Source organism: Myotis brandtii, unplaced genomic scaffold, assembly GCF_000412655.1.
Source record: "Myotis brandtii unplaced genomic scaffold, ASM41265v1 scaffold972, whole genome shotgun sequence".
NCBI lineage: Eukaryota > Metazoa > Chordata > Mammalia > Chiroptera > Vespertilionidae > Myotis > Myotis brandtii.
Window position 1 is genome coordinate 1 of NW_005372032.1, and position 14,056 is coordinate 14,056.

Below are 14,056 nucleotides of genomic sequence, written 5' to 3' on the forward strand. Positions count from 1 at the left end.
CAGCAGTGCATGAGGGTTCCTTTTTCTAAACATCATCGCAAGCACTTGTCATTTGTTGATAGCCATATATTTCTGGGTGTTAATTTTGTATCCTGCTACATTGCTGAATACATATGTAGTAGTGTTTTGAAGGAGTCTTTGGGGTTTTCTATGTACAATATCATGTCATCTGCGAATAAAAACAGTTTTACTTCTTTTCCAATTTGGTTGCATTTTATTCTTATTGTCTGATCACTATGGCTAGCACTTCTAGTACTATATCGAACAGGATGGTGAAAGTGGGCATCCTGTCTTGTTCCTGTTCTTAGGGGAAATGAGTTTAGTTTATGGCCATTGAGTATGATGTTGTCATATAAGGCTTTTATTATGTTGATGTATGATCCCTCTATTCCCACTTTGCTGAGAGTTTTTATCAAGAAAGGGTGTTGGATTTTGTGAAATGCTTTTTCTGCATCGATTGATTTGATTATGTGATTTTTGTCTCTCAGTTTGTTTATGTGATGTATCACATTTATTGATTTGTGGATATTGTACCATCCTTGCATCCCCGGAAAAAATCCCACTTGGTCATGGTGTATGATCTTTCTAATGTAATGCTGGATCCGTTTTGCTAGAATTTTGTTGAGGATTTTAGCATCTATGTTCATCACGGATATTGGCCTGTAGTTCTCTCTCTCTCTCTCTCTCTCTCTCTCTTTTTTTTTTTTTGTGGTGTCTTTATCTGGTTTTGGAATTAGGGTAATGCTGGCTTCATAGAAAGAGCTTGGAAGTGTGCCTTCCTCTTGACTCTTTCAAATAGTTTGAGGAGGATAGGTTTTAGTTCTTCTTTTAATGCTTGGTAAAACTCCCCTGTAAAGCCATCTGGACCAGGGCTTTTGTTTGCTGGAAGATTTCTGATCAGTGCTTCAATTTCTTTGGTGGTTATCAGCCTATTCAGGTTTTTTTTATTCTGCCTGATTGGGTTTTGGGATCTTGTATTTTTCTAAAAATATGTCCATTTTGTCTAGGTTGTCCATTTTGTTGGAGTAGAGTTGTTCATTGTATTTTTTCGTAATCCTTTGTATTTCTGTGGGATTGGTTGTTACTGCACCTCTTTCATTTCTGATTGTGTTTATTTGGGTCCTCTCTCTCTGCTTCTCAGTGAGCCTGGCTAGAGGTTCATCAATCTTGTTTATCCATTCAAAGAACCAGCTCTTGTTTTATTGATCTTTTGAATTGTGGTGGTTTTTTTTTTTTCTTTTTTGGTCTCTGTTTTTTTTTATGTTGTTTATTTCCACTCTGATCTTTATTATTTCCATCCTTTGGCTTATGCCAGGCTTTTCTTGTTGCTCTCTTTCTAACTCTTTGAGTTTTAGGTGTTAGATAATTTATTATCATTTTTTTCTTGTTTTTTTGAGGTAGGCCTGTAGAGCTATGAACTTCCTTCTTAAGACTGCTTTGACTGTCCCATAGATTTTGGATTGTTGTGTTTTCATTGTCGTTTGTTGCCATAATACTTTTTATTTTTTCTTTGATCGCTTTGGTAACCCAATAATTGTTTAATAGCATGCTATTTAGCCTCCATGTGTTTGATTTTTTTTCATTGTTTTTATTGTAGTTGTCTTCTAATTTTAATCCATTGTGATCTGAAAAGATGTTTGATATGATTTCTATCTTCTTGAATTTGAAGAGCCTTTGCCTGTGCCGCAATATGTGTGCACTTGAGAAGAATGTATATTATGTGGCTTTGGGGTGAAATATGCTGAAGATGTCAATTAATTCCATCTGATCTAGTGAGTCATTTAGGATTAATGTTTCTTTGCTGATATTTGTTTACAGGATTTGTCCAGTGGTGTTAGTGGGGTATTAAAGTCTCCTACTATGACTGTATTGCTATCAATCTCTTCCTTGATATCTTCCTGAAAATTTTGTATGTATTTGGATGCTCCTGTATTGGGTTGATATATGTTTACCAGAGTTATATCTTTTTGTTTAATTGCTCCCTTTAATATTGTAAAGTCACCTTCTTTATCTCTTGTTATGGCCTTCACTTTGAGGTCTAATTTGTCAGATATAAGTATTACTATCCTAGCTTTTTATTTCATTTCCAGTCACCTAAATATCCTGTTTCTAACACTTCACCATCAGTCTGTGTGAGTACTTTGTTCTGAGGTGGGTCTTCTGTAGACAGCAGATATATGGGTCATGTTTTCTTATCCATTCAGCTACCCTATGTCTTTTGATTGGGGCATTTAATCGATTTTTAAAAAAATACATTTTATTGATTTTTTACAGAGAGAAAGGGAGATGGATAGAGAGTTATAAACATTGATGAGAGAGAAACATCAATTCAGCTGCCTCCTGCACACTCCCTACTGGGGATGTGCCCGCAACCAAGGTATATGCCCTTGACCGGAATTGAACCTGGGACCCTTAAGTCTACAGGCCGACGTTCTATCCACTGAGCTGAACCAGGTAGGGCCATTTAATCGATTTACATTTAAAGTTATTGTTGATAGGTACTTGTTTGTCGCCATTTTATTCTTCATGCCTGTGTTCCTTCTCCCCTTCCAATTTCTTCTTTTGATAGCAGACCCTTTAGCATTGCTAGCATGGCTGGTTTGGCGGTAATAAAATCTCTTAGTTCTTTTTTGTCTGTGAAGCTCCTGATTTCACCCTCAAGTCTGATTGATAGCCTTGCTGGGTACAGTATTCTTGGACAGGTTTTCTAATCATTGCCCAGTTTCCTCTCCTTCTGACACCCCCCTGATGCAGATGTTGTTTTGTTTCATGTTGTCCCAAAGTTCCTTTAGGCTATTCTCCTGTTTTTTAGGTTTTTTTTCAGTTGTTGCTCTGCTTGGGTATTTTTTTATCTTGTCTTCCAGCTCACTGATACTGTCCTTCACTTCCAGTTTACTGTTGATGCTTTCTATTGTGTTCATTATTGCAGCAATGTCATTTTTCATTTCTTCTTGGTTCTTCTTCATTTCCTCTTGATTCTTACACATATTGTTGAATTTGTCTTCCATTCTTTTCAGCGTACTTATGACCATTACTCTGAATTCTTTCTCTGACAAATTGCTTGCCTCCATTTCATTTACTTCCTTTTCCATTGCTTCCTCCTTTCCTTTTGTATGGGGGCTGTTTCTTTGTCTCCCCATGTTCACTCAGGGTGTCTGTTTATGTAGCTCTCTGTCTCCTACATTGACTTAAAGGCACAAAATACAACACAATAATACACAACATGCAGGGCACCAAATACAAATGGATTCACGACGCGAAAAACCCCAAATAATGATGACCACCAGAGAAAAGAGAATTAGGGGAGAGAAAAGAGTGCAAAAATGATATTGGGAAAAGGAAAAAATATGAGAGAAAAGAAAGAGAAGAAAAAAGAAGGAGAAAATATATATGTATCTGGGGCGAAAACTCCAAAAAAAAAAAAAAAACTAATCCCAAAAATGCAAACAACAAACAACTAATCCTAAAAATGCAAACAAACACCCAGATGAACCTGAGGAGGCAGAGATTATTTCTCTCTCTAGTCTAGGTGATCTCTGACCTTTCTGTCCACTTTCCTCTCCAGTTGTGTTTAATTCTCCAATTCCGGGTGGGTGTTATTCGGTGCAGCTCTTCCTTCCATCTGCTCTGTGAGAAGGCGCAGGACCCGTCCGTGTATTCAGCTGCCAGCTTGTCTCCCCCTGGACAAACTTTTTAGGTGCCCATGGCCGGGGAGGCTGGAGTCCTGGTGTTCGTGGGTTGGCAGCTGAGGCACCTGGTCCCTGGGCGATGTGGTTTTAGGGTCCCGGGAGGTATCCGAGGTCTCCCGGGTGGAGATGAGGCTGGGCTCCCAATCACAGCCGCTCTCCCCTACAAGATGGTGCATTCCCTGCCGCAGAGCCGGCCGCTCGGGAGAGGTTTCAGCAGCAGAAGAGGCTGCCCCACTGGGGAGCCTGGTCCGCCAGCCCCACAGTCCCGTGGAACATAGCTGTCCCTCCCTCCCTCACACACAGACACTCCCGCCGTCCACGCCCTCCCTTCCGCTCTCTCACTCACACACTATCTTGCAGCCTGCGGTCCCCATGGTCACCATCTTGGGTCTCGAAGATGTTTATGTTTTTAAAATGAATAAACTGTTACATGGCACTGACGTCATGTCAGGGACTTTAGAGCATTAACTTCATGCTCTGCTGATGAGGACACTGAGGACAGAAGGGCTAAGTTATTGGTTCAAGGTCACCCTCCAGCCCAAAGGTCACCTTCTGAGGCAGCAGGTTAAGCCGCTGATACATGGGGGAGGGAGTGGAGAGGAGATTCCAGTGACTGTCTGTACATTATATTCTAACTGTTCCCATGTGAGAACCAGACATTCGGACACTAGTCTGTGTGAAGGGAAGAGTTCTGAGCACTTTGGGAAGAGCAATGTCGCTTCCCCTCCCGAGAGGCCCCAGGACTCTTTGGGCAAGCAGCTGAGGCTTTCCCTCCGCAGGCCCCTTCTTCTCCAGCGCACAGCCCTGGCGGGCGGCCTTCGGGGTGACCCTTCCGGCTCTGCTGGGGATCCTGGTCGGGGCGGTGATCTCATGGTGTCGACAGCAGAAGAGAATACGGGCCTTGAGCCAGGAGGATCAGCAGGAGCAAATCGCCCTAGGTGAGGCCTGGCTGCAGGTGGGTGGGACCTCCTCGCCCCACGCCTTCCACCCACAGCGCGGGTTCCCCTTTCCGTGCCCATGACAGCACCTTCTCTTTCTGCTTATTTCCAGAGAAGCTGCAGGAGGAGCTCAGTAAGTTCCAATCCCCTTCCAGGAGGGTTTCTGAGGTCCCTGGTTATCCGCCTCACCCTCCCCTTCCCTCCCGTTTCCCCTGCAGGGAAGATGAAGCAGCAGTACCTGGCACGTGAGTACCTGGACCTGCCTCTGAGACTCTCTGCTGGGATCTGTCTAGTTTACCCCCTTCCTCACCCCTGACCGCCCAGGGGAAGGAATGAGGACACTGATGCGGGAGGTCGGCAGGGTTTCCTCGCTGGAGAAAGGGGTCAGGCTCTCTCCACCAGGCCGCTCCACCCACATGTCCAGGGAACCCCAGAAGGAGAGGGGGAGATGGATTCATGATGTGAGTCCTCCCTCCCTGGCTGCTCTACAGAATCTATAGGCTGCTGAGAGGAAACCAGAAGGAGAGAGAACATTCTCTTCCAAGGAGGAAGGGCTGGTGTCAGATTTATCTTAACTGCTGAAAAGTAGTGTCTGGAATTTTCTCATTAAGTCACCCAATCCTTTTTGGAAAATGGCAGGAAATTATGCAGAATAAGGTAGATGGGTTCTAGCACACAACAAGCCTAGCCAGGTACAGGAGGAAGACAGTCACTTCATGTGCCAGGTGCATGGTTCCAAGACCCAGTGGGTGCCTGGCCCACGGATAGCACCACACCCTGTGTATAGTAGGTTTCTCCTTCTCACTTAAAGGAAGGCTTCTCATTGCCACACCCCAATGGCCAGCAGCACTGCAATGATGGGTCATTACTAAGTAACATCAGGGGACTTTCACACCAGCCCTGTGATGCTGAGGCAGATCTGACCACAGAGATGGCTCCTAGCTGACTAAGTGGCTAATGGGAGGAACACAGGGTGGACATGCTGGGCACAGGGATGGTTCTCAGGTTGGCATGTGAGAGACGGATGGCACAGGTGTCATCACACTACTCGGAATGGTGTGCAATTTAAAGCTTATGAATTGCTTATTTCTGGAATTTTCTATGTAATATTTTCCAACTGTGGGTGACAGAGGGTAACTGAAACTTCAGAAAGTGAAACAGTAGTTAAAGGTGACTGCTGTACAGACACGTACAGGACAGACCTACAGGTGCAGCTGGGGAAGCCCCACTTGGTGTCTGCAGGTCACTAGGTGCAGGTGACTTTAAAGAGGAGCGGGGAGCAGGCAGAGGGAGCGGGAGGTGGGGGTCAAACAAAAGAGAAAGGAAAGGACTCAGAAATGACGGTTGAGGTGACCCTGCCTCCTTCCTTTGCAGGTGACAGGTCTCGGGCCTATGCTGGTGAGTGACTCATGCCCTCTGGTTCCTGCACTTGTGTAAAAAGCCCTTAAACCCTTTCTGTGTTGGTGAGGGGTCATCAGACCCTGTTCAGAGCTCATGTTCTGGGGAGGACCACCCTGCCTCTCTGGACCCCCAGAGAGGACCTCCCAGCTCCAGCGTCCCCTCACCTGCTGCCACACACGCCCACACCTGGGCACAGCCTGGCCACGTCACCCACAACCCACCGTGATGGAGGGAAGCCCAACATTCTGAGAGCTTTTATGCCTCCTCCTCAGATCTGTGGAGGAAGGAAACTAGATATTGGTGGGAAGGAGAGGGAAGAGGCTCAGTGAGGAGGATGGTGGGGGGAGAACAGAGGTGATGACCTTTCCTTGCCTGTGTCTCCTTCCTTTCAGAGTGGAAGATGGCCCTTTACCAACCTGGTGAGTGAGTCACTGTGTTCCCTGGGACAACAACTCAGTGGCCTGGCTCCCGTTTTCTGCTCCTTCTCTTGACTGGGGGACATCTGGGTGGGTAACATGTGGTCCCCACAGTGTGCGCATCTGCTGCCAAGAGAGCCAGGGACAGCTGCCGCCCGGGCTTCCCCAGGTCTGTGGGAGAAGGAGGAGGCATGAGGGGTGGAGCTGGGGGCAGGGGCTGGAGGGAGAGGGAGGAGGTGACCTGGCCCAGCTGCTGCCCCTCCTGCCCTGAGCCTCCTCAAGCTGTGCCATGTCTCTGAGTCCCTTTGAGATGATGGTGGTCATTCCTACTATGTGAGGGTGGAGGTGAGACTAGACGAGGTGATGAGGATGAGTGTGTGTTGGTCAAAATTCCAAGAGGGAAGCCATGGCCTTTTCATGATGGGTGTGCGTCTGACGGTGATGACCACAGTCAGGAAAAGGTTCTTAAGATGTAAAAATGATGTATCAACTCCTTATATTATAAGAGACTGCATTATAGAGTCATTTACTCACAGGGGTGAGGGGTTGGGGTGCACGGACTACGTGTCAGTCTGCACAGACTATTCCACTCATGGACCAGTTACAGCACTTGTTTAATACAGAACTCGGGTATAATGATTGACAGAACAAAGGGACAAAGGGTGTGGCAGCACCAGCCATGCCTCCTGAGGGTCTTGTGCTGCATGGTTCTTTATAATCGATACCATCGCGTTTGGTGTTGACCTGCGTTGTCATGTCGTTCTAGTGTTACCCACAAAAGTGTTTATGGCAACATTTTAATGAACACACATTATCATCACCCTGAAGGCTTTGGTGTGCCTGCTAAGGACAGGGTGGTTGGTCAAAGGTCACAGCATGAAAAGATGAAGGAAATCTGAGACACAGAGATGGAGTTGGGTTGATTCAGCCACATCTGCCCAGTGATTACAGAGGGTTTAGGGAAGGACCTATTCTAGAGGCCAGAGTGGCATTAAGGGAAACCACAAGGAAGAGCAGTGCCCCACGCTCACAGCAGTGGGAGCTGTCACCACCCCCAGGCCCAAGGCAGAGGGTCGGGGGGCAATCACTGGAGCCCTGAGGAGGCTGTGGCTCAGGGAGAGGCTGCCTGAGAGGAGGCGTGCTCTGTTAGAGCTTCTCCATCACAGGAAGTGGGGAAGTCGGGGCTGTGCCTCTCTTTCCTTCCCTCCAGGCTTCAGCCAGTACTGCCTTTGGCCAAAGCGAACAGGTGACCAGAGGCAAGAGAGCCCAGTGATGCTGCCCAAGGGGGACGATTCCTGGGCAAAGAGGGAGGAGCAGGTGGGGAGTCAGGATCACATAGAGCCCAGCATGGCCCAGCACAGCAGAGACCTGGTCGCTATGATCACACCAGTTGCCTCCTCGATGCCTGGCTTTGGGCTACATACAGCTCACATTCTGTTTTCTTCTACCCTGGAGATGAGTATTTTTATTCCCCTTTTACAGGTATCACATTGAGACTTGCAACATTACATAGTGTGTGTGTGTGTGTGTGTGTGTGTGTGAGAGAGAGAGAGAGAGAGAGAGAGAGAGAGAGAGAGAAGAGACTATGCAGAAAAGGAGGACGTCCGGCTCAGGTGGGTAGAGCAAGGGCTGGAAATGGAATCCATGTGACTATGCAGCACAGGTGGGCACAGTCATTCTGCGGAGGAAACAGGAGAAAGATAGAAGGAAGGTGGCCACTTGAGATGGTGGGTTAGGCAGACCCCAGCCCTTCTCACCCTCCCTTCCTCACTGACCACCAGGCCCTGTGGTTTCACTTGGTTTTGCTGAGGGTCACACTCAGGGCAGGTGGGACCCCAGGTTCTGGGCTCAGGTCTCACCAGCCAGACCCAAGCCTTGGAGCCTGAGGCTCTCAAATCTGGAAACCATGGCTGACCCCACACCACTGGAACTCTCTGCAGCGGACGTGATTCTGGATCCCGACACTGCGCACCCCAACCTCCTTATTTCTGAGGACCGGAGGAGACTGAACTGGGCTGGAACAATGAAGAGCCTGCCAGACAACCCCAAGAGATTTCAATATCGTTCCTGTGTGCTGGGCCGTGAGAGCTTCATGTCAGGCAGACACTTCTGGGAGGTGGACGTGGGAGACAGGAAACAGTGGAATTTAGGGGTGTGTATGGATAATGTGGAGAGAATATGTCCTGTTAAAATAACACCCCAGAATGGATTCTGGACAATAGCACTGTTGGATGGGCATGACTTCCAGGCTCAAACCGATCCCTGGAGCAAACTCACAATTGTCAACCCTCCTAAAAGAGTGGGGGTTTTCCTGGACTATGAGAGGGGGGAGGTCTCATTCTATGATGCCACTGATGGAACGCACACCTACACCTTCTCACAGACTCCCTTCTCTGGGCCTCTCTTGCCTCTTTTCCGGATTTTCTCAGAGGAGCCCACTGCCTTGACCATTTGCCCAGCACCAAAAGGAGTGGGGAGTTTCCTTCTGCCTGACCCACTGCCTGACCCTTCCCTGGAGACCCCAGTGGCCGCAGGCTCAGCTGATGGCAATGAGGACCCTCAGGCTGAAGAAAGGTCTTTGCTTCCCCCTGCCCAGCCCTGAGCTGAGGGCTTCCTAAACAGCCAAACCTCACAGCAGGAACATATTTACATCAGGAACATACTTACTAAAAACTCACTGAGTGTAGCACTTTACTAGTTATCTTTCACCTTTTCCACATGATAGATGAGACCAGGATGCAGGAAGTTAATTAACTTTGCAAAGCTCACTTTCTGAAACCATAGGTCACATTTACAGGTAACTTAGAATGTGGTGGGTGCTGGGCTAAATGCTTCAGGTGAATCTCACTCACCAATCCTCACAACACCCCTGTGAGGGGGCCTCATTGAAAGTGTGGAAAGGGAGGCAGGGCCCAGGGAAGTGACATGTAATTCATGCAGAAAGTAGTGCTGCTGGGAGGTGTTTGACCTCTGACCCTCCCTCCACCTCCAGTCTGTTCCTTTGCAGCCAGTTGTTCCTGTTGGGCAGGGTCATGGGCAGCCTGAGGTTCCCTTCCCAGGGCCCCAGGGAGAAGGTCACTGTAGGTGACTATGAAGGCCACACCCCACCTGGTTCCTTCAAGGGGGACTGTCAGAGCCATGGTCCACTGCTCCATTGGCTGGCTGTCCATGATGACATCGTCCACAGAATGAATTCACAGTGACCACCTCACCCGGGGCTGAGAAGGGACTAGAGGCCACACTCCTCACCAGCTTGTGACCTGTGATCATGAAGCTGAACCAACCCTCCAGCTTCATCCCTAAAGCTCATTGTGAGGCATGAATTTGGGGGAAGGGAGTCAGGTGAACTGCAGTGGAAGTTTTATCACATTGTGGCCCCATCTCCAGGAAAGGACATTCCATGCTGAGTATGTGTCCATGTTCCCGGAGGTTCCTGTAACTGCTGGGTCCTGGGAAAAGCCACTCCATCACCATCACTGTGATTGGTCACCACTGTGTGTCCTCCACCCGGCAGGTGGTGGTCAGGTTACATTTGTTAAATAAATTGGTTAATGGTCTTCACACTTCAACTGAGCTTCTTCTAGGTTTTCACCCCCACAGTTTACCCACCACATTTTCACAAAATCCTTATTGTATTAGCTTTGTAAGCTGCTGTAATAAAACCCACAAATTTCATGACCTAATGTAACACAGATTCCTTACTTCACATGTCTGTAGGTGGGAAGCCCAGTGTGGCTCTGGCCTGACTGACATCCAGGGGTCTGCAGGCTGGGCTCCTTTCTGGAGGGTCCCGGGAACAGTCTGTTTCTTGCTAATTCTGGTTGTTGGCAGAACTGAGTTTCCTGCAGTGGTGGAACCCAGGTTGCCATTCCTTGCTGGCTGTCAGCAGAAGCTGGGACACAACAGGCTGGGAGCATCCAGAGTTGTTTTCCCAGGAGGCAGATGTGAGGGAACAACTCAGGTGAAGGGAATGGCATGGGGAACAGAGTCCAGTCCTGGAGTCACTGCTAGTGGGGTTGTTGCTCATGTGCTGATTGCTGTGTCAAACTGAGTCAGAGGTCATGGAGGCCTCCAGAGAAAGCATTTACTAGTGGTCACAGGTGGGGAATGTTATGAAATATGCCTTGGGAGGGTTATTCTAGAACCATGGTCGACAACCTGCAGCTCGCGAGCCACATGCGGCTTTTTGGCCCCTTGAGTGTGGCTCTTCCACAAAATACCACGTGCGGGCACACGTACAGTGGGATTAAAACTTCATGGCCCCTGCGCTGAAGTCGGTTTTCGGCCTGGGCGAGTCTATTTTGAGGAAGTACTGTTGATATTTGGCTCTGTTGACTAGTGAGTTTGCCGACCCCTTTTCTAGAAGAAATGTACAAAAGGGCCCAATTGGAGTCTGTGGGGCCCAGGAAGGGAGCATCACATGGGTGTGGGTGTGCTGGACCCAGTGTAAGAGAAAGAAATCGATTGTTTGCCTCCTGCACCTGCCCTGACCAGGGCCCGGACCAGGGAGGAGCTTGCAATCAAGGTATGTGCCCTTGGCTGCAATCTAACCTGGGACCCTTTAGTCCACAGGTCAATGCTCAATCCACTGAGCAAAACTACCTAGGGCAAAATACATTTAATTTTCAAAATTGAGCTATCAACTGTTAAAGTGTATACATATTTCTTTGGGACACCCTGTAAAATATAAAATCCAAATATATATGACCTCCAAAATAGGTCCAGAAATAGTTACATTCATATGAAGCAAAGTATAGCATTACTATTGTAAATTATATAAATTTTATTTTTATGAGTCTTTTCATTTTAAAGTTAAGGAATAAAATACAATCACCATCCCTGAAAATCAGTGGAAATATATTCCCCTCTCTGAGATCTTAAAATGTCAAACATTCAGATAATTTACAAAGTGCAGGGAGCAGAAGACTCCAGTTCCTGCTCTAAGTGCAGTGGGAGCCCTGGAGGCTGAGGAGAGGTGTGAAGTGAGGGAGGCAGGAGCATTCGGGCTGTGGTGTGGAGCAGAGACTGAGGGGCCCCAGTGGAATCGGGGCTCAGAGAGAGGGGACCTGCGTTAATCAGAGTGAGATGCTGGAGGCGCGGACAGGCTGTCCAGGAAATGTGGGCAAGTGGAAGCTTGTGAGCACATTGGACACAGAGCCCAGGACTTTTTAATCTGTCCAGCTGATGTATGGAATTAATTTTCGATGGTTCCTGCAAACCACGCAACTGGATATGAATCATGCCAGGTTCCCTCCAACCAACCCCGGATTCTCTCTGCCTCCGAATTGCTTGTATTTGCACTTCACCAGATTCTATTTCATTCCTTTTCTTATCTAGCTTTCTGCATAGATGTAAAAAATAGATGTTTGGGGGACTTTTGTTGTTTTTGTCGGTCACTACGGAGTGTAGTGTGGGAGGTGAGAGGTCAGGGAGGGTCGTGTTGGGCTTTCAGAAAATACACGCGACCAGGGGAGGACTGAGTCTGCAGGTCTGGTGTTGCCATAGAACCAGGGGGACCGGCTGCCTGAAACCTGAAATGTGCGCTTCCCTCACCTGCCCCACAGGCTCGCTGTGAACTTACATGGGCCACGTGCTCAGAAGGATGCCTACCCGCACACGGTGAGCTCTCAATAGATGCTGGTGCAATTACTGTCGGTGCAAAGGTTGCTGAAATTCTCACATGCATTTGCCCACATCGCCAGAGATTGTGAGTAAAAGTTACATTTGTCAATAGTTAATTTCTTGCATAGATTTAGAGTTTGATGTCATAAAACAATAATATTGGCTTATTTTGATGTTAGAATTGTTTTTTAAAAATAAGGAAGGCAAACAAAAGTAAACAGGATATGGCCTCTCCTTAATTTCACATGCATAAAAGAAGCTGCAAAACTATTATTTCTGAGAGCATTTGAGATCTTGCTCCCCCAGCAGATGTTGTCAGTTTGGCTCAAATAAACCCATAACATTTGTTTTTAATGGCTGTCACCCGTAGTTGCAGCTAAAACCAGAGAGGGCTTTTGCAAAACAGGCCCGCAGGTGACCTGGCCATTGGCATCAGCTCCAATTGGCAGCTGGGATTAAACACTCCGTGAAAGACTTGAACTCCGGGGCCGCTCGATTTGCATGGCGGCCCCGCTCGGGGTGGCGGTGGGCCGGGTGCCTCTACCTCAAGGACCACCGCGTCTCCACGATCAAGAACGGCCCTTCCTGGGGGGCAGGGGGCGCCTGCACCCCGGAACCGGTAGCCACGGCCGGCTCCATCCACAGCCCCACCCGAGAACCAGCCCGACTGATCCAGGGCGGCTTCTGCTTCCAGGAGCTGGAAGGCTGGTGCCAGATGCCGGCCAGGGGGGTGGGGGACACACAAGCAGCATCCACCTGGCTGTGCCTTCCTTCCTGTCAAGAAGCAGCTTGAAGACTCGCCCTCGGTCAACTTTTGAAACTGGACAAGGAAAGAGCCAAGAACAAAGTGGCAAAGGAAGCCAACCATCAGCAGAAAGAACTTGAAGAAATCACAAAGGAAGTCCTCTGTGCCGTTGAGCAGCTGGCAGCCGTGGAGTGAGGCCTCCGGCACACTCCTGGTCCCACGCATAGGGTGGCGTTGCCCAGGCCCTGTCCCCAGTGTCAGGCTGGTCTGTGGGCCGTAGCAGTGACTTAGGAAGGGAGAACACTGACCATGTGAAATGAGAGTTTAAACGGCAGAGTTTTCTCCTGAAAGTGGTGCCACAGCTTTCTGTGCTTGCCCCTGGCATGGCTGAGCACACTGGCTGATCCCTTTTACTTTGGTGGTTTTTGCTTTATTGATCCTGGAGGTGCTAGGGTGGGAGGGGGCAGGTTTGGTCACGTGGGCTTCCTGCTCACTGCCTGAGATTTATATGAACGCATCAGAGGTCCTTTGCTGCTGGACGAGTAGAGAATGAAGGATGCCAACTCAGGTGTTTTTGCATCATCTCAGTGTATGGTGTGCATTTCTTGTGTTCCCAGTGCTCTGTATTATCGCCTTGTGACACGCCCTGTGACCACCTTCCCTGCCAGGCCTCTGGCTGTGCTGTGTGCATTCTGGGTCTCCTCACCTGGTCATCATTTTGTAATCCTGAAGGCTGCAGAGGGACTATAGTAGAGCCCCTCCCGGGGCAGGCCCAGAGTGGCTGGCAGACCTGAGTGGCTGGGAACCCCTGTGGCTGGCAGGCCGGAGGAGTTGGCAGGCCCGAGTGGCTGGGAGGGACAGCGAGGACTGGTGTCTTGAGAAAAGCTAGCCTCTTGCTTCGAGGTCGGTTGAAGGACCTTCCCCTCCAATGGGCACATGGCAAGGTGACAGCATTTCCCCAAAACAGACGAGGAAATGGTCCTCAGTGCCCGACACGGCATTTCCAGGGCCACTCAGTGTCCTACCCTCTCCAGCCGGAGGAGTGCAGTGGGCTGTCCCTAACCTGTGTCACTCCATCCACAGACGGGGGTGGGGGGTTGGGGGGGAAGGATAGGGAGTTAGAAATATCAGTGAGAGAGAAGATGAGAGAGAATCGATCAGCTGCCTCCTGCACACCCCCTACTGGGGATGTGCCCGCAAACCAGGTGTATGCCCTTGGCCGGAATCCAACCTGGGGTCCTTCAG

At 48.7% G+C, this 14,056-nt stretch overlaps 1 protein-coding gene across 1 annotated transcript; it reads left to right on the forward strand.

Annotated features, from left to right (window-relative positions):
- Positions 1 to 4,468: 4,468 nt before the first annotated feature.
- On the forward strand, positions 4,469 to 9,115 carry LOC102257605 (butyrophilin subfamily 3 member A3-like; the record flags this gene model as incomplete). Its single annotated transcript, XM_014533380.1, has 6 exons — positions 4,469 to 4,627; positions 4,740 to 4,760; positions 4,846 to 4,872; positions 6,002 to 6,025; positions 6,421 to 6,447; positions 8,385 to 9,115. Coding segments are annotated over 6 exons (920 nt in total), but the record flags the coding sequence as incomplete, so codon positions are not given.
- Positions 9,116 to 14,056: the final 4,941 nt, after the last annotated feature.